At 39.9% G+C, this 25,368-nt stretch overlaps 1 protein-coding gene across 4 annotated transcripts in view; it reads right to left on the bottom strand.

The window, feature by feature from the left end:
• atp1a2a (ATPase Na+/K+ transporting subunit alpha 2a) overlaps positions 1-24,864 on the bottom strand; it is a 49,809-nt gene extending 24,945 nt beyond the window's left edge. For all 4 annotated transcript variants that reach the window (XR_001290324.1, XM_005728941.2, XM_005728942.2 and 1 more), the window contains exons 1-11: positions 24,723-24,864; positions 23,786-23,860; positions 22,560-22,619; positions 21,583-21,786; positions 18,071-18,184; positions 17,490-17,624; positions 14,995-15,112; positions 10,820-11,088; positions 8,992-9,190; positions 7,893-8,002; positions 1,691-1,825 (exon numbers count right to left, since the gene is read on the bottom strand). Coding sequence is in view for 3 of the 4 variants with exons in the window: in XM_005728941.2 (XP_005728998.1) it covers positions 1,691-1,825; positions 7,893-8,002; positions 8,992-9,190; positions 10,820-11,088; positions 14,995-15,112; positions 17,490-17,624; positions 18,071-18,184; positions 21,583-21,786; positions 22,560-22,619; positions 23,786-23,860; positions 24,723-24,734 (1,431 nt within the window). In the remaining variant the exon portion in view is untranslated. The remainder of the gene's footprint in view (positions 1-1,690; positions 1,826-7,892; positions 8,003-8,991; positions 9,191-10,819; positions 11,089-14,994; positions 15,113-17,489; positions 17,625-18,070; positions 18,185-21,582; positions 21,787-22,559; positions 22,620-23,785; positions 23,861-24,722) is intronic.
• Positions 24,865-25,368: the final 504 nt, after the last annotated feature.

Here is a 25,368-nt window from a genome sequence, read left to right as displayed (position 1 = left end):
CACACACACACACACACACACACACACACACACACACACACACACACACACACACACACACATTCCCCAAGGTAATTTGTATCTGAGTCACAACATATCTAATCTCAGAAAACCAGAGCAAAATTGCTTTATTTCCCCTCCCCTAACACAGACGTGCCTATTCTAAGTCAGGGAACAGGTGCACAAGATGCATGCGGGAAGTACTTTGTTTGCTTCAACACTGCTGCTGTGCAATTCATATGCTGGTTCGAATCTCCACACAAGCTGGGAAAGACTGGGTGTGGAAAAGCGAAGCGAACACACATCTCTGTGCGTTAATTGTTACACTTCCTCTGAGCAAGGTGTTAATGCTCTGCGTGATGGCTTCATATAGTTCAGTATTAACTTTTGGCTCTGTTGGTGTTGACTGTTAGAGGACGGAGTGAAGCATGTGGATTAACGTAAGACCTTTCACAACTGCCTCTCTACTACAGATACTGGATGGGAAATGTTTGTTCAATTTTATTAAAAAAATAGCTTCTCCTCAATTTTTTTTAATCCACTTTGGTGAAAAAATAATATTACAGAGCATGCTTGTCTTTGCTCAGTCTCATAAGAAGCTACCTCTGCAAATGTTTGATATTGTCTAGCATGATGGCAAATTTTAATTAGTGATGTACATCCAGGTCTTCTCACCTGTTCTTCTCCCGGCATGTTAGGCCTTTTTATTCAGGCACTGTTTATAAGCAGGTTACCAACCCATTTACAATTCAATAGCATATTCAACATACAATAGATTTACAAATGGGATTTCTGTGCATTGAAAGGCAACAGCAGAGCACTTTCTTAGTATCCCAGCCAAGCCAGTTCATAATCCTGATGTATCTTTCTAACATAAATAAAACACATTGCTTTAATGCTGCAACCGTTTTTCCTGTTACCAACAATGCTGCATTTGTGGCTTGTTGGGCAGCTTCCAAGTATGAATGCGTGCAGCAGTGCGAATTTTAAGCAGGGTGTCTCTGGTAAAAGAGCAGACATGTTCAGGCTGCCTTCCCTCAGTAGGAAAAGGTTAAAAAATGAATATGCATAATTTAGTTCTGGCATATAAGGAAAAAATTCTGTTTTTTTCCTCTCATGGACGTCTTGGAAATCTCTCACCACAGCTCTGACAGAACTGTGAAAGATCATTTAAAGTAAATAGAGGAATAACCTCTTAATTGAAATGAATGAATAAATAAAATGAATATATTAAAAATAAAACCACTAGAACTGCAACCCAAAAGATCTGGACCCATACCGACATTTTAAAGACTTTGTCCTTGTCTTTCACTAAGTTTCATGACATTATTTGTTTTTGTGTAGTCTTGCTCACACTGATTCTAGAATCTAGAAATCTAGATTGTTAAAACATTGTAAAAATTGATTTTAATACAAAAATTGACAGAAAAGCAATCAGTTTTATGTGATAACATATGTTAGTGCAGCTTTCATAAACATAAAATTGGTCAAGATTAGAAATAAATACCTCCTCTGGCTAGTGAGCAACAATATCTATTTACATAACAGTTACTCTGTTACATTTTTAGGTTGCTTAATATATGTATATATACAAAAACCCAGAATGCACAGTAATAAATTTCAGCCTTGTGTTAATTTTCTCATCAGTTCAAGCCCAAAGCCATGACGTGACACTAGTCTCATGCAATACCTGATATTTGTTGGTGGAGTTGAATGGGATCTCTGCCACTTTGGGGTTTGCAGCTCTCATGTCACGAACACTCCCACAGCACACTTCGATGGATTTCAACAGAGCTGACTCTGATGCGTCCCCCGCTGTCTCCCTCTGGGGAAACACACACAGGAGCACATTAGCACAGTCACTAACATATGCATATTAGGAAATGAGTGTTGTCTGTCTCATTGCCTGTGTTTATCGTACTGCAGTGGAGGGAAGCTTTGGGATTATGTGTTATTTAATTGATTAAAACACTAGCTGAGATACCCGAGAGGACTTCCTTTACATCCATTATGTTTCTTATTAATTATGCAGGTAGTGGAGTATGATCTGAATTACCAATGCTGGCCACAATATTGTTGTCTAAGTTAATAACTTCACGTTAAAGGAGTCAATGTTTTCCCCTTTTTAAAAAATCTACAAGATGAGGAAGAGTTTTATTAAAACAGCCCAGTTTCTTCAGGAAAAATATAGCTAATTAGTTGGGTACATATGCTGTTTGTAAACTCTCAAGGGCAGCTTCTAAAGGTCTTGATGATTTTCTAAATAAATACTGTTGGAGGAAGACATTTGAGTATTGCCTGTTGGCAATAATCAGTAGCAAATTGGTTGCTAAGATTGTAGTAAATGAGTAAATTATTAGGTTATATTCCAATAGTGGTGTGAAGAAATAATATGCTTGATCTATTTATCTGGCATGTAGGGCAGCAACAAAGACTTTACACTTCAGTCTGTACCGGGGCCAGTTTCTCAGATATGCTCCAGTTGTAGCTGGGGGTCTTCAGCTCTGTTTCCACAGACCACCCATATGTGTGTCACCGGTGGTGAAGAACTGTCCTTGATGGAGTTATTTTCTCGAGTGTCTGAGTAAACCATATTTAATTAAAGCGCTCCTTAAATCATTTGTCCTAGCTGTTATGATGACCTATAAAAATCTGAAGCCACTGTTTATAGCCGTTTCCTTAAGACGATAGAAATTCATCTGTTTAATGTTGCTTTTAAATCTAAAACGTGATCTTTTTCTAACCCCGACCAATTAATTCTACTAATTCTAAATACTGAGTCCAACAAAACACAAGCTCCAGTATAACAAATTATCTCAGATCATATTCATTGAGGTCATTGAGGTTGATGGCATTTTTTTTCCTGTGTAGCTACATGTGACCTTAATTCAAAAGAAAAAGCTTCATATGTCTTAACATTTGTAAACTGCTTCCACATGAGGACAGATACAGAGTAACTTCAAGTATAAGCTACACTATATGTGTTTGTACTATCGCAGATGAAAGACATCCAACGAGAAAGAACCGCGGCAATATCTTTGGTCATGGCTGGAAAACAGATTTTAATATTCCACACAAAGAGGCCTTCAAAGTTGGCTGTTATAACAGTCTGTGACTAAAAGCAGCCTGGGAAAGAAATTTAGAAAGACCATCTTACAACGTGTCTGCTGATAAGATCTACATCTGCTAACCAATGAATGGGAAAGGAGCTGGGAGATAACGCGCTGATCAAAAATATATGGGTGTCAAAGTGGAAAAAAGCAAACCTAATGTTTGGGATTCTAATAAAAAATGTAATTTATTGAGCTGTGGCAGCACAAGATTGATGTGTCCTCTAGCTGTTTTCAAGGAGGTTGTAGTATGGTGCGAAATATCGTGGGAATTGATGCCTTGTGGGGAGTGAATCAGTGGGTACAATCTGCATACATCAAACTTGATGTTGTACCTAAGCTTATTAGATCCATGTCTCAGAGTGTGTCCTGCAATAAACTTTACACAGATGGTAAGAAAGCCTATTTCACGAGTCTCAAAGTAGTATTATTCTCTTTTTCCTAGAAGCAGCTTGTTTGATATTTCTTTGTTTTTCGAGGTTTATCAGCTTTAACTTGTCTGATAAAGTTGCTTGCTGTGATACTTGGATAATTTTAGAGAAAATTCTTTTTTGATAACCTGTGAAATCCACCTTCATAAAAATTCCATGATAATAACGGCATTTCAAACCACTCTTAGAGCCAATTTATTAAAATCCATGCTAAACTGATTGACCTGACACCCGATACACCAGTGGGAGCTAAACCAAGACAAGAAATTTCTCTTTGTTTCTGTTTATTCATTCATGAACGGCCGCCAAACAAGGACACGCACTCCACAAGATTTGTCCTTGTTTGTGCCTTTTCATGAATGAATAAATAGATCATGGAAATTCCATTTTTCTCCTTTCCCGAGTAAGATGGGTACTTGTTCGGGTAATGTTAATGGAGCCTCGACAGCTGTGTTCGAGGGCTGCTGGGATATACGCGTGTCACTTAATCCAAGGAGCAAATCTGCCCACCTTGAGGGGTACAGAGGCTGCACTGGCACCGTCTGCTCCCATCTGAGTCAAGAAGCTGTAATCCCTGTCACTGAGAGCCATGCTGAGAATTTCTTTAGGTCAATGTAGCACAGTTTGGAGGGGCAGCAGTCGGTAGAAGACCGAGATATTATTGACTTACCTTCCCAGCAGTGTGTGTGTGTGTTTGTGTATCTGTGCTGGGGAGTCATTTCCAGGGGTGCATTGGATTATCCTCTGTGTATGTGTATTTATGTGTGAGAGAGATGCCAAGCCAAGTGTCAAGTGGTACTGACAAATTATTTTTATGGGTTGTTTTCATTCCCCTGTGGCTGCCATGCAGCTGAGGATGGGCTGACCACAGGAGAGAATACAAACTATCTTTGCTCAAGTATGGCATAACAAGAAGGTTTGGTAACCAGTCCGTTAAACTCAGATAACAACTTCAAAATCTGATCAGAAGGGCAGCGAACATAATTGGCATGCTGGCCCCATCTTTTCCCTCTCGTCTCATCCAAGAGATGTTTGAAGAGACAGTGAGAAGGGAGAGCCTCGAAATTACCAGAGACCCGAACCACATCCTGTACAAAGAGCCGGAGCCGATACCCTCAGGCAGAAGGTATGAAAACTCAACATGTAAAAAAAAAAATTCCACTCTCAGGGATCTGTGTAATACTCTTTCTGATAAGAGACACAATAACGGCTACTCTAATGTAAAGCACGGTGCATACGTTTCTTTTGAAGTGTTTACACTTTTCTTGAGCATAGTGCCATTATGCTTTTCAGCGTTACGCATTTCAAAGGAGAACATTGTGCTTTTAACCTCTAATACACTCAGTATGGGAGCTGATGGCGTGATTCATTTAAAGATAAAGTGTATGATCATTTAGAAAATATACATCTTTTATATGCTCATATTTGAATAATGCAAACAGCAGTTGTGGCATTTCGTGCTGTTGTATACCTACGCTGCATTACATTTCAGAGGCAAATGTTTTCCTTCTAGCTTCGCTACATTTATATTATTTATGTACGCCAGTAAATTTTCAGATTGAGATTTCAAATTGAATCTCTGTTAACAATGTTAACCTTATAGATTAAATTGCTGGCAGTATGTGCAAGCGTTTAAATTAGCCCCCGTTTGAACAACGTGCAAACTGCAAACGCCAGATATATGATGTAATAAGTATTATAATAACATGATCAGGTCTATTCTCCAGCGTGGACTTTAAATACATTTTAAATTATTTACTTTTACTTTTTTTTTTATTAGGGTCTTTTACACTTATACTACTTTTACATGGCTTTATTGCCACTTTTAGTTAAGCACATATTCAAGCATATAAATCTTTGATCGGAAGAATCGCCACTTTGTCTGCATGGAACATTAAAAGAGGCTAAGACGTGTAGCAAGTGCTTTGATTTATGTTACAAAAGTTGCTGCTGTTTGACTCTGCTTTTTGCATTTTTCTGTACTTTAACTTTAAAGCTATTTTAGCAACAAATGTGTGTATGTGAAGTTTATCTATCTACGCCTGTGGGCACAACAACAGCACTTATAGGTTTAACAGTTTTCAGTCTTGTCATGAATTAAACTGACAGCAACCCAAACATTTTTTTAAAATCTTTTTTTTAGCTTTAGTGAGTGAACACTGATTTCACCACTTCTTATTTTGGAGTGACAACTCAGCTAACACTTCCCACATGTTGTTAAGTTCACCCTACTGGCAAACCATGTTGTCAAAAATCATGTCATGAATAATGTGCATGCATTATTTGATCCAAATATAAAAGACCCACTCAGAATGCCCTTGGATTAAATTAAAAGTGGTATACTCCAGCTTTTTAGGGAGTAGAGATAATTCACGAAGCTGAAATATAAATGCAAAGTTTTCAGTAACTTGATGTTATAGCGTGAGCGCTGCTGTGTTGCATGGTATACATGCGGCAGGTACATATCTATTTTTCATGCTGCATTGCATAGAACCACTTATAAATCCCAAACGACATTTATCTTTCAGTACGGCAGGTTATTTTTTTTCTCCAAGGATGGTGAAGCGCATCCTTCCTTACCCTGTTTTTGATTGGTGAATACTCATTGCCTTCATTGGTTGGTTTGGCTGGGTTTGGACATGACAAGTGATGACTGGCTGGAGTAAGCCAATCAGAGACAGGAGGAGAGTGGGTTATGCCCACACAGTGTATATAAAAGATAGATGTAGCCTCTGGGGCTAAAGCCTTGAACCTCGGTTCTTTCTGCCAGCCAGCAGTGCGTGACTATTTTGGTTGCAAAAAGAAACCTGGTAATAACAGAAGCGTTTGAGAACATGCTCATTTTCTCTTGATTTATGACCTCTGTAACATTTCCTTGACATGTTTAAGTCTCAGTCTCTAGTCTTACTGAATACAACGTGATTTTTTTAAATATGTAAGCTTCTATTTAAAATAAGATTGAATATATTTAAAAAAGTGCATGCTTTGGACTTGTGATTGACAAGTCACTAACTTATGAATGTGTGGTGTCACATCCACCCCTCAGCTGGTGACATACGGTTTCAAAAAAAAGGAAGATGGTGATGGAAACAATGTTCAACTTAAGGTTTTAAAACAAGAGTCAAACTTATGTGTTAGGTAATGTAAGAGTGGCTTCATCCATCATTTATAGAGGCTATGTTCATGTATTTTCCGTATTGAAGTTAAATAAATGAACATATAGTGTCTTCAGTGCTACATTATATGTGTCCAGTGTTCACATTCTGGTAGAGCACTGAGTCAGGAATCGATCAGTGTCCCTGGTTTTGGTTCTTGGGTTTTGAGTTTTGTTTGCTTGTTTGTTTGTTTGTTTAGTTGGTCGGTTGGCTGCTGTGCTAAACAAGAAGTATATCTTCTTGATTCTTTTGAGGTGAAGTTTTATATTCTTGCATTGCCTTTTTTGTTATCATTCAAGTATTAATTCTTGTTGTATTTAAGCTTTAGTCATTGCTCAGCGTGTGTATGGCCTCCAGTTTCTTCTTTAGTGTTTAGGAAGGATTTTGGATTCCTGTCTTAACTCAATAATTATTCAAATAGTGACTTTTATTTCTTGTAATATTTTGGATCTCGGAGTCACATTTTGCTTCAGATGAGTGTCAGCTTTCTGACTTCACAGAGTACAGTCACTTTCAGTTTTCCTTGCCCTCTGTTTTGTCTGGCATTGCTGCTCTGTGTAAATTAATTCAAGCATGTTTAAAATGTACTTTCCTATTTCACGTCTCTGGTTCATTTCCTGTTTTACTTTGCTAGTGTTTTTTGTGTCTTGTTTTCAGTTTTACTTCCTCCCTGTCTGATTGTCTGGATTGTCTGCGCCCATTTCTTGTTATTCTCCTATGTCTAATTCCTAATCAGTTGCCTGTATAAATTGTCCTGTCCGTGTTTTTGTCTTGGTCATGTCATCCGCTTATGTCTGTTTAGTCCTGTATTGTTCTGCTTTGCTTTCAGAGTTCCTCCGTAGAGTTCTGGTCTCCCTCGTGCCTTGTGGATTAATGTTTGGATTTTATTGTATTGGACTTATCTGCTAATAAAGCTCGCTTTTAGTTGGATTCTTCACGCCTCTTCTGTGCTGCACTTTGGCTCCTTTACACCTCTGCCCTCCACACACAGCACTGTTTGTTCAAAAAGCGTATTCATATAGCTGCCTCTCCCTCTTTTATCTGAACCAAATTCACTGTGAATACTGCTCCTCTTCTTTGGAGATGAGCAGAGGATATTGGGGGGAAAAATAAATATTATACATACTTCTTCAGGCACCAATACACCAATAAGTGTGAGTGAGTGGCAGTATAAATATATATATACTTTCTTTTACCATTACGATGGGAAGGTGCGCCTGTCCGGGTTTGAAAACAGCTCTGTTGCAGAGGCCAGCCACGCGAGACAAAGCAGTCCAAGTAGGAGAGCTCTTGTCAAAACCCAAACCTGAGAGAATAGGAGAAGGAACTGTGTTAGGCTTTTTTTTTAAGTAGGACTCATGCAGCATTTATGCTATGGACTTAACTCTCAGTTCACAGAGTACAACTGAATATTGTAGCTAAATAATAGAATCAGGGTCAGTTAAGTTGAACAATCACTGTTTCCTTGACAAAAGTGATTTTTCAAATCCCCAGTCTCTAAAATGCCATTCATTTTTAACTAGAGGGACTCAAAATAAAAAGGTGTTTGGAAATGACTTGTATCAAAATTTCAACCCTCCCACCCAATTGCACTGAAAATGACCTTCACTCTACTGCAGGCGCCTGCATTCATTTTTCATATTTTCCTGGACTGTGTACAACGTTATTGTGGAAACACACTGACACACTATGGCTGGGATTGTTGAGCTTGACTCGGTGCAGTACAAAAGGCTAAAAAGGCTGCAGCAGCTGTAAAAATCGTCTGCATACTTTATGGAGAAAAAAAAAATTGAACACACTGTGTTTTTCGTAGCTCTTGCCTCGTTTCTCTTGTACAGCCTTTGTCAGCACCACTGGCTATTCCTTGTATGAGTTCACAATTGTCTGACTCAGGACTAATTAGTATTCATGGAACACCTGTTTTTTCTCCTGCCAGACCTTTTGGTTATTGCTAAAAGCTTCTTTAAAATTTGGCTCGATTTTCCACAGGAGTCAAGAATCCGATTGGTTCCGCAGAAGCAGTCTTGCAGAGGAATTCTGGGAAAAGACACGTTTGTAGCTGAGGGTTATGCCGCCCACCGCATACCGCTGCTCAATTAATCCAAGCAGTAGAGTGAACAGCCTTGTTGGTTGGCGGTGTGAACATTGGACAGATGAATTTCAGCAGGTGGTCGCACTCCCCCCTCCGCATCCCCCACTCCATCTCTCCTTTATATCTTTCACTCTCCAAGCTCTCTCTCTCTCTTTCCTTACTTTCCCCCTTGTTTTCCTCCTCTCCTTTCATCTCAGTCTTACCAGTCTGGTCCTCGGTGGTGTCCGCATCATGGATCTGGTTGTCGAACCACATGTGGGCCACCGTCATACGGTTCTGGGTCAGCGTGCCCGTCTTGTCGGAGCAGATGGTGGAGGTGGAGCCGAGAGTCTCTACGGCCTCCAGGTTCTTTACTAGACAGTTCTTCTTGGCCATTCGCTTGGCAGTGAGAGTCAGACACACCTGGGAGGACGGTGGGAGGTGAGGGCAGAGAAAGAGTAGGGGAGGGAGAAAAAGGAGAGGCGAGGATTGATGATTGTGAAAGCATGTGTACGCAGCGGAGCATTCAAGTGTTTGTGCATGTGAAACCATGCGTGGTCCGGGTACCTTCTCAATGAGAGTGTGTGTATGTGTGTGAGGATCTCGCTGGTTAGTTAACAGCAGGTGAACAAGAACATAAAAATATGATGAGTGGACATATTCCATATGTCACCCACATAGCAACTAATATATCACACATAATGTACACACAAGCATTTCCACACATACCTTACTGTATGATGTATTTAAAGGGAATGCAACTAAAGAAACCAGCCACTGGAAGTTAATTTATTTTCTGCGACCACTGAAATGTCGACTGATGGCATTTAAAATGCCAGCTGGCATCCCCCTCAACCTGCTCTCTGTTTGTTGTTGCAGAAAAAGTTAGCTACATTTTTTTTTTGTAAGAACAAGATTCGGTAATAAATCACTTTGCTGTGTTCTGTAAGATCATTAGACCTACACCTAACATTCAGCGAGGGTAAATTAGTGATAGGAAAAGCACAGGTGTAACTAATAACATTGATGATGGCTTGGTTCCACGTAGATGTGCCAGTAAACCGTGACAGTGAGCCAGCAGGCATGCCATCAGGGCTTTGGAACTGGCACATGCAAACCTGCACTAATCAATATGTTTATGTCAACAATATCAAATGGGTATGAAAGCAGCTGCTCGAGATGAAAAGCCCGTGGGAAATTAATGCCACCTACTGCTATTTTCCTAATTTTTGTAAAGCCTTTAAGTCTTTTTTGTTTGTTTGTTGGTTTCATTATTGCTGCCTGTGATCTTAAATTCCCATTATCAATAGACACAGACAGACTTCTGCTATACATATTTAACAGGTGAAGAATGTCCATCAAAGCTAGAAAACAGAGCTTAAAAACAAATGAAAACTTTCCATTTTCTTACAGTAATTTCAGAAGCTAGTTTCTGATCTTCCAAATTGCAAAAACACAAAGAAAGCAGCTTTAAGTAATCATGCTAATGATACCTTGTACAACCAAAAGCTAGACCGCAATCAAATGTACAAAAAGTAATCCAACATACCCACACACTACAGTCCACACACCAGTCAGCTCCTGCCTCGCTCTGCTCATTATGATGGTTCTTTACAGTTTATTTAAACAAAATCTCGCTGTTGATGTAAAAAAAAAGTACCTGTAAAAGCCCCCCTGCAATCAACCTGAATCATATTCTTTGTTTAAAACTACCATTTCAAACACCATTTTGTATCTTTGTGTAGCACAGCCAGTTTTTCTTTCCCACATGGCTCCATTCACTTTCTTTTCCCAGAAGCATATTATGGAGTGATCTTGCAACAGGGGATTATTGTAAACTGAAGTGCACATTGTGTCATTGCAGCAAGGACAGAAAGAAGCTGTGCAGGGACATAAACTCTCATTAAACCTTTTAAAATGCTCGGCTATTTATAGAAAATCTTGCAGATATATTTTGGAGAAAATCATTATTATAAAACTTATTGTTCTAAAAAAACAAAAGACAAAAAAGAGGTAGAGAGAGACACAAACACTCAGATACACTATACTTACTGTGACAGTAGCCAGAAGCCCCTCAGGCACATTAGCTACAATGATGCCAATGAGGAATATGACGGCCTCCAGCCACGTGTATCCCAGGATGAGTGACAGGATGAAGAAACTGACTCCCAAGAAAACAGCCACACCAGTGATGATGTGGATGAAATGCTCGATCTCGATGCTGATAGGTGTCCGGCGGACCTCCAGCTCAGATGCCAGAGTGGCGATGCGACCCATCACCGTTCGGTCACCGGTGGCTATCACAATGCCACGAGCTGTACCTGCAGTAGGGGGTCATTAAATTTAAATCAGTCATTCTGTTTACCACAAAGGGACATTACCGATAAAATTAGTTCAATGTAACTGCCTTGACTCAGTTAAAATTGGTTTACAGGAGATTTCTGTTCTGCAGGGCATAATACTGTAATTAGGATGACTGTGCAATAGATAAAACAAAAATAGGCCACCAAAAAAACAGCAAAACATGAACAGCTGCACAGTGGAGACAATATGAATTAAAATAAAATGTGATCATGATTTCACTCACTGGCCCTCCTTCCAGCAAATAGTGGTTATATCCTTGTTTTAAATGTGTAACTAAAGTTATTACTCGGATGTAATACAGGGTCTCATTCCAGTCTTTAGTGTAATTATGAAAAAGATTATCTAATAGTTGTTTTCATAAGCCGCTAGAGGAACAAGTACGTGTGAAAATGCTCTTGTGCTATGTCTCAAAGTACAGCAGTAACTATTAAATGGGAGTTATTATTTTGAATCTGAAAGAACATTTTAATGGCTTGCTTAGTCATGTAAATCTGACAAGTGAAGGTGTTTGAATGTGAGAGTGCAAAGCTGTGGTTGGTCCAAAGGGGAAGGCTGCTATGAAGCTATGAGCTTTGTTATAAAGTCTTGCTGTCAGTGATTTCTTTTTTGGTGGGGGTACAAACTGGCCACCTCTCATTTCTTCATATATTTCTAGGAAAATGGGACATACTTCCAGGATTTATTGAAACATCCTGAAGCAGAGATGGAAATAGACTATGCAAGACAAAAAAAGAAGAGTTTGCACAATTTTAATGAGTTTGAAACTCAATATTCTGTCCAACCACCTCTATGCTTCAGCACAGCTTGAACTCCTTTGTGCAAGCTTTCTTCTGTTAATGACGAGTTGAACCAAAAATGTCAAATTTTGACTCCTCGCTCCCATAAGACCTGTTGCCACTGATTTTCCGTGCACTACACGTGCAATTTGACACACCTCAGCCTTTCCTCCCTGTTTTCCTTCCTTAAGAATGGCTTCTTGACAGCCACCTTTCTACAGAGACATTTCTGATGAGGCTTCAGTGAACAGTAGATGGATCATCTGAAGAGTCAGATGCATCTCTCAGGTTTTGCCAGGTCTTTGCTGAATTATTTTACTTAAGGACATGACTGTCAGATACTGTTCATCTGCTGTAGATGATTTTTTTAAGGCTGCCACTTCTTTGTCCTCTACTTGTCCAGTTTCCTAACACATTTCAAGGACTCACTGCACATCTTACACAGATATGCCAAGTTTTCAGCTAATAGCTCTTTGGGAATCACAATGTTAGTGCAACAATACTATTTTACGGCTGTCAGTCCGTGTTATGTTTGACATTTTTTGTTGGTTCATCTAAAGAAATGCAAGTATGTGCTTTTGCAAAGTGTCTAAAGACCCAATTTAAATTTGATTTTTTTGGTTCGTTTGTTATGTGTCAACAAAGCACTGCTTCATCCCTCGAATTTAAAGTTAGGTGCCTTTTTTATGCCTGAATGATTCGTAGATCAGTGTTAGGAGGCTTTAAAAAAAAGTTAAATATTAGGAAATGAAGGGTGGCTCAAAGTTTTGCACAGTACTGTAAATATGTGTCCTAAGCAGTATGTGTGAGGTATTATCTGATCTTTTAATAGAAATGTAGTTCCTGGTTGTCAGTGAATCAGGCAGCAATAAAGAAAAAAACTCAAAGATATTTGTTGGGAAATGAAAATGCATGGTTCTGTTTTCCTGACATTAATATTCAAGTGATTAGATTTTAGCCACTCATGCAAATGCTGAAGCACACAGGAAAGCCTCAAGGTGCTCTGGACCAGAAGCCTGAGGTCCACATTCTGCATTAAATAGATATAAAACATTCACCAAACTCACCTTTTCTTTTTTTTTTTGTGCCATTAAAAGTTAAATTAAAGTCTTTGGATGATTCATCAGTTCAGTAGTTAACAACATCAGTTTGTTGCAGTCGCTAGTCAAGAAGCATCGGTTTTTCAAATGATGCTATTTTTTTAAGACAGCTCTTCACATGAGAGGTCGTGAAATTACAGACCACTAGGTGTGAGTTACAGCTTTCAGCTGGGTGACCAGATGCTCTCACTGCTGTAGTGAGACTCAGAGTCATATGCGCAGGGGAAAACAAATGCTAACAGAGTGGCTACCGTGGGCACTGCAGACGACGTGCTCTAATGTGTAAACAATGAGGAGGTTCGATGGCGAGACATAACTGGCTGTAGAGCAGTGATAGATGGAGGTGAATTACAGGTGTTGGCCAGTGATGGGTGCTTGGATGGACTGAGCAGATGCTCGAGAAAGTGGATGAGGAGAGAATCCAGATAAGCAGACTCTACCTTATCCTCTGAAATGTGAAAACTGTGAGTTACTCTGGGCAACCAGCACAGTTTCTGATAGAGTTTGTTTTCCGTATGTAGGTATGTCTTTGATTTTTGCAGAAAAACACATTTAGTTATATACGATAACAAACCACAGATGTTGCAAATTAATGATTAATTGAATCATAATTGTGACTCTTTTAGGATTTTTAATCGAATAGACATGCAGAGGTCCATTTTCAGCAACTGTCACTCCCGTGTTGCACTGGCACATTGTGGTAGCTAATGCAAGTTGATCACGTTTGAAAGCTAATTTATCATTTGAAAACCTTTTTCCAATTATGCTGGCACAGCTGAAAACTGTTCTGCTGATTAAAGAAGGAAAGAAATATCGTGTTGAGTGTCTGTAGCATCACCCTCTGTGGGTTTGATTATAGCCTTAAAATGTCCCTCAAAAAATAACTTTCTTCTGAAATTCATCAGAGTGTAAGAAACGAAGAGTATTCTGTGTGCTAAATTGCCAAAAAAAAAAGCTTTGTGCAACTGTGCTCTACTCGTTTACAAACCAGCACAATCTGGTGGGGACAATTTAATGAAGCTTCCTCTTGAGGACCTGAGCTGTGCTTCTTAAACTATACTTGTAATCTTGCTCAGTTTCTCCCACGTCTTGTTCTACTCTGGTTAGGGCCACTTTGCAGTACACACCTTTTATATGCAACCCTGTTTCTTTTTAGGCCTCCAACTGAATAGCCTTCGATTTTAAAGACTTTCAGAATGTCCATTACGTCTGAACACATAAAAGCCGATCTGCCACACACCCAGCCAAATTTATTGTTTCTTTAATCAGCACATCTTTCAGCTGTGCTAACATAATCAAAGCCCGTTAACATGCTAAACCTGCATTAGGGAACATAATGTGCCATTTGAACACAAGAGTGCTGAAAATGGGCCTCCATACACCCACACAGGTATTCCATTAAATTACAGCATTTCTGACTGGTTTAATGTTCAATTAGTTGGAAACAAATGTGTATTTCAAAAACAAGGACAGACACTTCTGAGCTTGTAGATAAGTAGGATGTACTTTTTTAACACTTCACTTTCATTTAAAAAAAAAAATCTTTAAATTAAGTCAGAAATGGCTCCACAAACGTGTGGCCAAAACGCAGATCTTCAAAGATAACATGCAAGTGTTCAGAACTGTTAAAAAAAATCTAGCTTCTAAAACTTCATAATAACTCCATCACCATTAGATGTTCTTCTAATGTACATCTTGTTCTAAGATCTATCTGACAAATCTGATAAAATCCCTTTGAAACTTTATGACTGACAGCCACTGACCACTCAAATTCCCAGTGATTCTATCTCAGATGGAAATGCTTATTACTAATCCTCATGCATTCTGCATGAGCAGCTACACACTGCGTGGTGCAGTGTACGGATCATGTACTGGAACACATTCACCGATGGGTGTTAAAGCAAAAATGATGCTGATCTCCAGATGGCTTAAAGGAAGACATTTAGAGCCGATAAGAGACAATCTTGGCCAGATGTGGCCTACTGACCCTCGACACAGTTGGTGGAAAAGAAACAGATGTTGCGGGTCTCCAGAGGATTCTCGTGCGTGAACTCCGGGGAGCGCGTCTGAGGCTCAGATTCTCCCGTCAGAGAGGAGTTGTCCACCTTCACAGGGAGAGAGAGAAAATGGATGTGAGCGCGGTGTTATCAGAGAGACTGAAGAGGTGAAACTGACAGACTGGAAATGGAAAAAAAGGACTTTATAACAACAAGTGATATAGCGCTCTTGTCTTGTCAAAACTGTGTTCTGATCTAGGTGCTCGCTGCAACACGGTGTAGAAATTTGAACCACTGAGAGAAACCTTCACCCTATTCGGCAACAGCAAGTGCAGCTGCAGAAAAAGCCTTTGATATTTTCTATACCGGTAGCACCTACAACATTATCTGATTTCCACACAAGTCATAAAAAGCAGATAAATTAAACCCAATTAAATACAGGTAAGATATTAGACTTGGTAATTTATTGAATGAGGAAAATGATACAATATTACATATCAGTGAGGGAGAAAGGTGTGTGAAACTCTAGGAGTAGCATTCAATTTAAAGGTGAAATAAATCAGGGATGACAATTAGGTGAGAGTGAGCGCCCTGTTTTCATGGTAGGTTTATTCCCATCCCCATGTAGAAAATGTATTATGGCTCAAACAAAGGAGGATCTGAGAAAAACGGATGTTCAGGATCATCAGACTGGGAAAATGTTGAAATGTATAATCCTTCTCTGGAGAATTTGGACAACTTCGTAGTCAGACGGACAAAAGAAATTAAAGATCTTTGTTGCTCACTTCAGGTGTGCTCAAGAAACAAAACAAAACAAAAAAATACTACAGTTAAAGGCATTTGGTAGTCTGCCTGGTCGGTCACAAAGGAACTCAATGTGAAAGGCCTGTTTTACAGTGGCTAATGATTCCACCATCAGAAGACTAACTAAACAACACTGGTGTATATAACAGGATTGTAAGGTTTGTGATGCCCATCTGCATGTTTGCTAACAACTGCTTGAACAAGAAGGCTGTTCTGACAGTGCTTTATGGATCGGTTCAATGAGAAGTGTTGTAGAAAATATACATATAACGTATATTCACTGACCACAACGTTAGGTGCACTTGTTCAACTGTTGGTGCAAATATCAAATCAGCCAATACCTTGGTGTATGGTCAAGATGACCTGCTCAAGTTCATTTAAGTGACTTTGAACATGGCACAGTTGTTGGTGCCAGACATGCTGGTGATAGCTGCTTAAAGCTGAATGCATCACATCAAGTTCAAATGATCTCAAATCGGTTTGTCCAGCATGACAACGAGTTGTAAAATGGGCTTCAGAGACATCAGATCTCAAGTCAACAAAGCACCTTTGGGATGTGGTGGATTGTGGATGTGCAGCCAACACATCTTTTTGTCTTCTTGCATTTGTGGGGTTTTTTTTTTCATGTTTTTCACTTTATTGAAATGAAAAATTCAAAAATTATTATTTTTGAAATATTATTATTATTATTAGTAGTAGTAGTAGTAGTAATGCATAATAATATCATGTCAGTGGAAAGCCCTGAGACAGACACTTGTGTTTCTAAAACCTTGTTGAATCCATGCCATGAAGAATTTAGTTTATGTTTAATCAGTGACCAAGTCAGATATTTTTTATTTCAGTTATCTAAACTGGTCCTCTTTATCTCCTTTTAAGACCTTTGTCAGAGTCAGATGAACCTTTAGGTCATATTTATGCAGAAAATATTAAGAAATGTCCAAGTGAGCGCGCAGACCTTACTCAGACTCGACATAAAAAAAAGACGAAAATTTAATCAAAACCAGATTAATCTTTCACACAAAATATGTATACAAAATGCCCTTTCCCTGGCTCATCAGTATGAGGTGAATTCTACAGGAACAATCTGACTCAGTTTTTCATTAAACTGCAAATCAGAAGCAGACAACTAGCCGCTCAAGCATCGTGTTTGAATGTGATTACGTGGTGTCTTGGAAGCGAGCCATAATGAAAGCATTTTCTGGGTGATGTAAATATGGTCATAGCTAACACAACAACAGTTTTTGCATGTAAAACTGCACATTGCTTGTTGGCAGGGGAAAAGGCTTTAACAAGAAGATGTTTAAAAAAACGTTCAGGAAACATTATTGAAATCATTTTTAAGGGGAACTGGGAAAGGTGGAAAGTCTGATTACTGCAGCATTGTTGTGGGTTGGTGCATTACTTTGATCCAGACTAAAATATCTTTCAAGGACTGACAGCTGGTGAACAGTTTATCACAAGGCCAAATATTTTATGAGTTATTTGATTTATTTATCATTCCCGTCCAAGTCACCTGTACTTCGTTTACCTGCAAATGTTTGCATGCTCAGATGCTCTTTATGATAAACAATGTGCTAGAAAAAAGAGAAAATAAGGTAGAAATACCAAAGTCAGCTGAGCTACTGTAATCCCACTGCGACTTCCAGGTTCCCCAGGGATGGGCCCAGCACCCCTCCCCTACCTTGCATCCGCTGGAAGAGATCACTCGAAGGTCAGCTGGGACGCGGTCTCCCCCTTTGATCTCCACCAGATCTCCCAGCACCACAAGGTCTGCATTGATCTGCATCTTCTCTCCCTCCCGGATCACCATCGCTTGCTGGCATGGAGAAAAAAAGAAGAGCAGGGAGAGGGAGTGTGAGGAAGAGAGAATGTCTGGGAACAGAGAGAGGATTTAGTCAGATGAGGAGAGAGGAGCGATATAAAAAGAAGAGAAGCCAGGGGGTATGGAGGTATGTAAAAGACAGATATAGACGAGAAGGGAGATGAGAGGAGGAAGACAGGTAGGGAAAAGAGGCGCGAGAAGTGTGTGAAAAGAGTCTAAATAGATTAAAGAATTAGGCAATCAAAGTGCTAGAGGTGGATAACGCAAGGGGAGTTTTTATGCAAACACACTCACAATCCAAAGTTGGCTCAAACATTTATTCTTCCTTTGTGCAAGCTTATTAGGTTTCCACTCAAGTGAGTGTGTAAGCCCTACTTGAGGGACGGCTTATTGATTCAGAAAGCTCTGAGACTACACAAACACCAAATGCATCAACTTACCTGTGGCACCATTTTCTTGAAGGAGTCCATGATTCGAGAGCTTTTGGCTTCTTGGAAGTAAGAGAAACAGCCGGTGACGATCACCACAGCTGCCAGCACCACACCCAGATATAACTGAAACGGAAGGAAAGCCATGTAACAGGGGGAGACGGTGTCTTTATCAACTTAGTTTGGTTCATGTAAGGTACACTTAAGCGCAGGAAATGGGGATTTATCAGCTTGAAACGGGTCTTAAAACAGTAAAACCTTAAATGTACATGTGCAAGAACAGAGTTCAGAGGGAAAAACCTGGGGGAAGCTCACAGACTTAGTGAGAGATTTAAAAAGAAGAAGTCATCCCAGAGCCGGAATCTTCTGTACTATTTTTGTTATCTTGGACGGCTCAGTTCTCGTCAGTCCAAGTGAGCATCTGTCACCCGAACCCAGAAAACCAAGGACTGAAACTCCAATCTGCGAGGCCACTAAGAGACGCTCACTGAGCTACAGCCTGGCTTTTTATACTTATGGTTATGTAAAAGCAGGAAACATTCATTCTGGTGTATTTTTATTGCATTTTTGGTGGCTATTTTCAGGTCTACTGTGAAAAGGCTGTTATGGGTTCAGCTCTCACTGATGCAAACAAGACAGCCAGGCACTTTGGATGAAAGCATCTGCCAGCTGGTGTACTGTATGTCTTGGACTCCTGGAAAGAAAATTTACAAAATCCTGAAAAGTTTCCTTTTTGGAAGGTGTCGCTTTCATTTGACAGCAACAACAGAATGTTTTGCTCTTTTACACTTCAGTGGGTTATTGTTTCTTTCTTTTTTTAAAAACACTAAGTCTGTGCAAAAATCTTCTGAACCGGGAAACATATCCGCTGAAAAATCACTTGTCAGTACTTAGAACATTTTTCTCAATTTCAGTGTTCAGTTTGCAGGTCCTGATTTTGTCTCCATGTGAGTTTTTGCAGATTTTAGAACAGCTCTTTTGCCTCCTCTCACTTCAGAAAGAAATATTTCTGTTCACCAGCTGCATGGAAATTATAGAAACAACAGCTGTCAAGGCAGGTGACATTTAAATCAACAGGTTCTTTCCCAAATGTGAATTTTAACACCAAGAAATATACTGCGTTATTTCAGCGGCACTTTCAGAAGCCCGCTGGACCATTTTCTCAAATTAAACGCAATTCTTCAGGTCAATAAAATGCATCAAAGTAATGTAAAATTAACTTATCATCTGACAACAACCATATGTGGAGTACACTTAAGGTGGAATTTCTTCTGTAATAGCTGCCAGTACACTTTGCAAAGGCTCAAAGTGCCGAAGCTGCAGGCTGTCAGGGCTTTGAAGTAGCTTACCGGAGCATCCAGCTGTACATGCTCGGCGCTAAATGGAGAGATTAAACTGCTGGGGGATTAATGTGCACGTGTCTTTCTACTGTACGTTACTGTATATTATGCAAGAGCTTAATGCAGACTGCATAATGAGTGAGAGCCATAATGTGCAGCATGGGTGGTGCTTGGCTCTGTTTGCTCAGTGGTTGGTCTGGGTGTTTATTCGTGCGACTGCTAGGACTAATGCCAGTGTCAGTGGTTGTTTTTGTGCCACACTCGGAAGAAGGCAAGGACTCTATGTCACGGTGTAACCGATATTCTGTACTTATGGGGACCTAATCCTGCTCTTTCTAAAAAGTATTTTTGGATTCATGTTACACTTTAGAAGCTGAGTTTTCCCCCTGTTCCTTTTCAGTTTTCATTCTTTATTCTGTTGGTTTTCATGTATGCTGTCTCTGTATTGGTCCCTGTGACCAGTTGGGTTTTTATGGGAAACTCAAAAAGGAGATTAAGATCTCAAGACAAAAACCTCTGCTGAGTAAAGGTTATGTTAAGAAAATATAACCAGCAGAAAAAGAAAGCCAAAGAAAAATCCACCTTAGTTGGACTAACAATAAGTATGTAGCCACGTCGTGATTTGTGATGTGATACTTTTTCCTTTTGATTTTTTTCTTCATTTTGTGAAGTGCAAGGTAAATGGCATCTCCGTCCATTATACTCAACTGAAGGCAGACATCTCTACAGTGAGTAACACCCAAACCATCTAGATAGATAAATACCACTTTAAGCAGAGGAAAAGCTTGTCCTTTGAAATCTCTTTACTCTCTAGCCTTTGGTTTAAGATTTGATTCAAAGCAGCTGAAAGGTGTGAGGCATGTCTTTAATAACAATTCTGTATTTATACAAACAGTCATGTGAAAAATAACATTTTCACAGGACTCCTGTGAAAACCTAAAAGTACACCCCCTGACTCAGTGGCTTGTAGAACCACCTGTAGCAGCCATAACTTCAACTAACAGTTATCTGTATAACCTTATCATTCTTTTGGCTGCAAAACGACCACATAAACATAACCAGTCCTGCACTGTGCTGCTTTTTTTCAAATGTGGTGCTGTGCCTTATGGTCATTTAGTTTTCTCAGTCCAAAGGACATTATTCCAGAAGTCTTGTGGGTTGTTTAAATGCAACTTTGCAAAGCTAAGCTAAGCTGTGCTGCCATGTTATTTTTCGAGGAAGGAGGCACCTGGCAACCCTTTCAAACAAGCCAAATGAACATTTAGGTGTTCAGTGTTTTTCTAATGGTACTGTCCTGAATTTTGACATTTAACATGCTAAGTTACAGCTGCAAAGTTGGCAATGTAGCTCTTGGACTTTCCCTTAGCATTTCACAGTCTGAAATTTGGGTGAATTTGCTGGGACATCCACCCCTGGGAAAACTATGGCGTTATGTTAACACACGCCTACCTCAGACCAGCAAACTGCCAAAATATCTGTTTTTATGGAGGTGGTCACATTTACTGCTCATCAATAATCAAGTGTATCCGATCGGGATCACAGGACTGCTACTCACCCTCTTAATCCCTACTGAAATTTTAATGGCATACTTAGTTTTTCACATAACTGCAATCTTCTTTGCAGTCATTTTGTATTTAATTTTTATCCCCACTGGAGTTTTGAGGGGTCTAACAGAATGGTCAAAAGGATGTGTGATGTAATCAGACATAACACTTACACTTTACTTTACACTTTACACTTTACCTCTGCTAACACTGATTTGATTTATATGATTGTTGGTACAACTCTGCAACTTGTGCTTATGGGAAATGATGTTGAGTCCCACCAAAGTTAGAAAAAGCAGGAAAATCCATAAAGTTTGTAAAATTTGCTAGACCTGGAGGAAACTTTAAATTTCATATAAAATTAGAATTAGATAAGTGCTCCACATAACCAGAGTACATCTGTCTGAACAAGATTAGAAGAAGTTAAAATGATGCTTTCTTATGCATGGACATGTGCATTTCCAGCTCTGTGTATATATCTGAAGGAGCTGTATGCAGGTGTTTGAGTTGACACCCTACATCAGTATATATAATGTATTTTATAACTGCAGCTGCCTTTGCTTTTCTGCACGTCTTACTCTGAGTGTGTGATTAATATGTTAGGTCCATATGTGTGCAGGTTTTACAAGCAGTTTCTCACATTGTCATTGGGCGGCTCCTCCTCTGTGGCCACCTGAATACTGTAGGCCAGGAAGCAAAGGATGGCCCCAATCCACAGCAGAATGGAGAAGCCGCCGAAGAGCTGGCGGCAGAATTTGACCCACTCCGGCGTGGTTGGGGGAGGAGTCAGAGTGTTCGGACCATCCCTGGCAAGATTCTCTACAGCTCTGGCATTGGTCAGACCCTGGGGGAGAGCAATTTTCAGGAATAAATGTCTTTCTGCTGTCACAGGCAATCTTATTACAACACAATGGCCCAGTTTTCACCTTGGCTTAAAAAGCAATTTTACAGCTGTAGTTGCAGAACATCAAGTGTCCCCGTCTGGCCTATTTAACATCACAAGCATAGAAAAGATGCTCATCTAAGATGCTCTGTTGGATGTACCTATTGAACATTTTCCTCTTAATTTTGTTTTTTCCAATATCTCATTTAGCAAAATCCCGTGTAAATATCCAAAGTGCTATGATTTAATTATTACAGATAATCACACATCTGATTAATTGACTTTGATTGATTGTCTTTGGAGCTTGACAAATGTTTGACATTTTTACATCTTGCACTATTTCCCATGGTGTAGAGCTTTGATTTTTTTTCCATGCTCATCTTTAAAAAAGAAGATAAAAAGATAAAATCTTATTGACCTCACCTGGAATGTTACAATTAGAATCAGCAGCAGATGTGGTGAAAGCAAAAAAATGATGTGGTTTATCTGCAATTTGTTTTTATCCTGAAGTGTGTACGTTTATTTGAGTGTGCAACGGATTAAAGATGAAGAGGTGACACTGGGGAGAGCCTATGTTGACCAAAGTAATGCTTTGTCTCCGTTTGGATGTTGCTCTTCAGTCCGGGCAACGAGAGATTGCATCTCTGTACGGGATATTACAGCAGCTCTTTCTTGTGTGCTTGTGTGCAAGCGTACATGTGTACTTAAGAGAGTTTGTGTGTGGCTGACATTACCAGTCTGAGGTCCACTGCATATCGTTTCCCCAAATCATCCAGATCTATTTTGTGGTCATCCTGCAAAAATAAAATGTTTCTTTGATACTGAAGCCTCAAGAATCACAAGCGCAAAGCACAGGTGCACTACAGCACTGTTTGTTTATTTATAAGGAACCCCATTAACCCCTGTCTTTCACTAATAAAAGAGTTTATTGTTTGTATCTAACAAGGATCCATCACAGACAGACAGACAGACAGACAGACAGACAGATGAGTAAACTCTATTGTGTCTTGAGTGTGTAAGCCAATAAAAACTGATTGTTTCCTGCTGCAAAGAAAAGAAACCCACTAAATTTTCTTGTTTGGTGGCACATTTCTGCTACTGGCCCAATCCCAAGACATTTCCACTGTGGGTGAAATGGAGTTTGGCAGTGTAGCAACAAAAACTTCAGCCATCAGCTGTCAGGATTGTATCATTCACACAGGATGAAGGGTGAATTTCTTAGTAAGACAGGGGAAAATCCATATTTTTCCTCACCAACAGCCGCCTCACTAGCTGCAAGTAATTTGGCCACAATCAAGTAAAAAATTAGATAGTTTGTTTTATTTATAAGCACCTAAACCTAGTATTGATTAGCTATTGTCTGGTGGTAGTGAAAATGATTTCTGTGGGGAAAAAATGCAGGAAATCAGTAACTAAAGAAGTGTATGAGCCAGACAGATCAAAGCAAAATTAAACACAAAACTTCTCCTAAGTGTTGACAGTATCAAAGGGATTCTTTTCTTTAATCAGTCACAAGCCAATCTGATAACTGACAAGAGCGACTTTATCAGAGATAAAGTAGCAAAAGGCAAAACTTAGCCCACTTTTCATGGACATCGCTTGGCTGCATTCTGACAGCACCTCAAAGAGCTACAGCTCTGCACAAGACGAAACTCTGCACTACACTGCTGGTGGCCCACAAATTATTCAGTATCTTTCCGAGTACAAAGAGGAGCAGCCAGAGGGTGGCTGAGCAGATAGGAGAGGACAGACTGGCTCACAACTAGTCTGCAATTGACTGCACTAAACATGTTGGATTGCCATTTTGTTTATGGGTCACCGTTTTCATTTATAGCCTTGTTAAATAACCTGGTGTCTTTGGAGTAACACTATTTGGGGATCATTTGGTAGCAGCGGCATTGGAATCAATCACTGTGCCGAATGAGTATGAGATGGAGCAGTGACAGCTTGTTTTTCTTACCAAGGCCACCTCCTTCTTCAGCTCATCCAAGTTCTTTCCCTTCTTATTCCTCTTCCCTCCGTTCTCGGCACCACACTAGGGGAAAAGAGTGCAATAACTATACATTAGGGTATCATCGTAAACCTAAAATAAGTGGGAAAAGTCACTTGCTTGGTAGGCACATTGTGCCCAGCCATTTACATTCAGAGCGACAGAATGCAAGCATCAATGTGAACACAATGGACTTTGTGTTTCCTTGTTTATTTCAATCTCCTGACACTGTTGGCAAACCATTCACCCAATATTGACGAGAAAATATCTTTTTCTAATACTGCAAGTTCCTCATTTATGAGTGCGAGCGAGAGTGTGTGTGTGTCACGAACAGTTGGAAGAAGTGTGCATCATGGAAATCATCTGCCGCTGTCAGTCTCCTCCTGGTGGCACGTGTGCATGTCAGTGAAGGAGGGATATACAGCGTGAATGAGAGGAGAGTGTGAGCAAGTGACACAGTGAAAAAGTAATCAGAAAGAGCCAAACAGGGAGCACAGAGCCGGCGGAGTGCCTGAAATGTGTCTGGCATAGCAATTTCCCACCACTGTGTGTGAGGAAGATTACCAGGCTGTCCTCCCATAAAGCTAAATGGAATGGGCCTGATGGAGAGAATAAAAGCAAAATTACGTAATTACCCAAATAAACAGCAAGCCGAGAACAAAACTTATTGAGGAGGAAAGCCATTATCCTGAGATGTTACTGTCTTTTTTTGTTTGTTTGTTTTTTCAAAAGGCATCATTCTGATACTTAGAGACATCAAGTGCTGAAGACGCATTTAGGAAAGTCTGTGATGCATGTCCACACCATATGCTGTCATTGCACATATATTACAGTAAGTAATGAGTGATGTTCATTCATTCATTCGCTGATATTAGAAAGAAAAGCTTCAGAAATCAAGAGAACTCACCCCTTTGCCCATGTTGGACGTCCAGATGTCGGCGGGTTGTAATGTAAAGGACAGCACTTAGGAACCCCGGCCACAGTTGAGACTCTCCTCCCACGTGTGGAAGACACTGGTGGCTTTTTTGGGCCTGGCACCCCCACCACCAAAAACTCCTGTCAGGGTAACCTGACCCATACACCCCGCTCCACTGGCCCTCCCCATTAGGGCTTCTCCATATTCACACCCACCCACCCTACCGTGAGCAAATGGTCCCACGCACACACGGCAAGTACCTGCACCTGCTTAATACGTCACTGCCTCCTGTCACAACACACAAGGCCTCTTAGAGAACAACGGCTCTTCAATCACTCGTGTCAACACTACAAGTGAAACCTTGGTAGCAACATATCATGCAGCATTTCTAACAAACATCATAATGAGGGACCGTTAGTGACCCTTAAGAATTCTCATTAAGACTCATTATCATGCAAAGGGAAGCACAGTGTCCAGCTGTTCGTGAACAGTAATGATAGTGAGAAACTGCTGTGTTATTGTATAGCGCTGAAATGATTTCTTCATTTGTCCTGTGCATGAAATCAATGTGACTCACTGCCAACACAACACTTAAATTAGCTTAAAGTCCAAGTTATTTACTACATAAGGTGGGTCA

This window comes from Pundamilia nyererei, unplaced genomic scaffold, assembly GCF_000239375.1.
Source record: "Pundamilia nyererei isolate P.nyererei 1_Seehausen unplaced genomic scaffold, PunNye1.0 scaffold00031, whole genome shotgun sequence".
NCBI lineage: Eukaryota > Metazoa > Chordata > Actinopteri > Cichliformes > Cichlidae > Pundamilia > Pundamilia nyererei.
The sequence above is the reverse complement of the archived record's forward strand: the minus strand, read 5'-3'. Positions and strand labels throughout refer to the sequence as shown.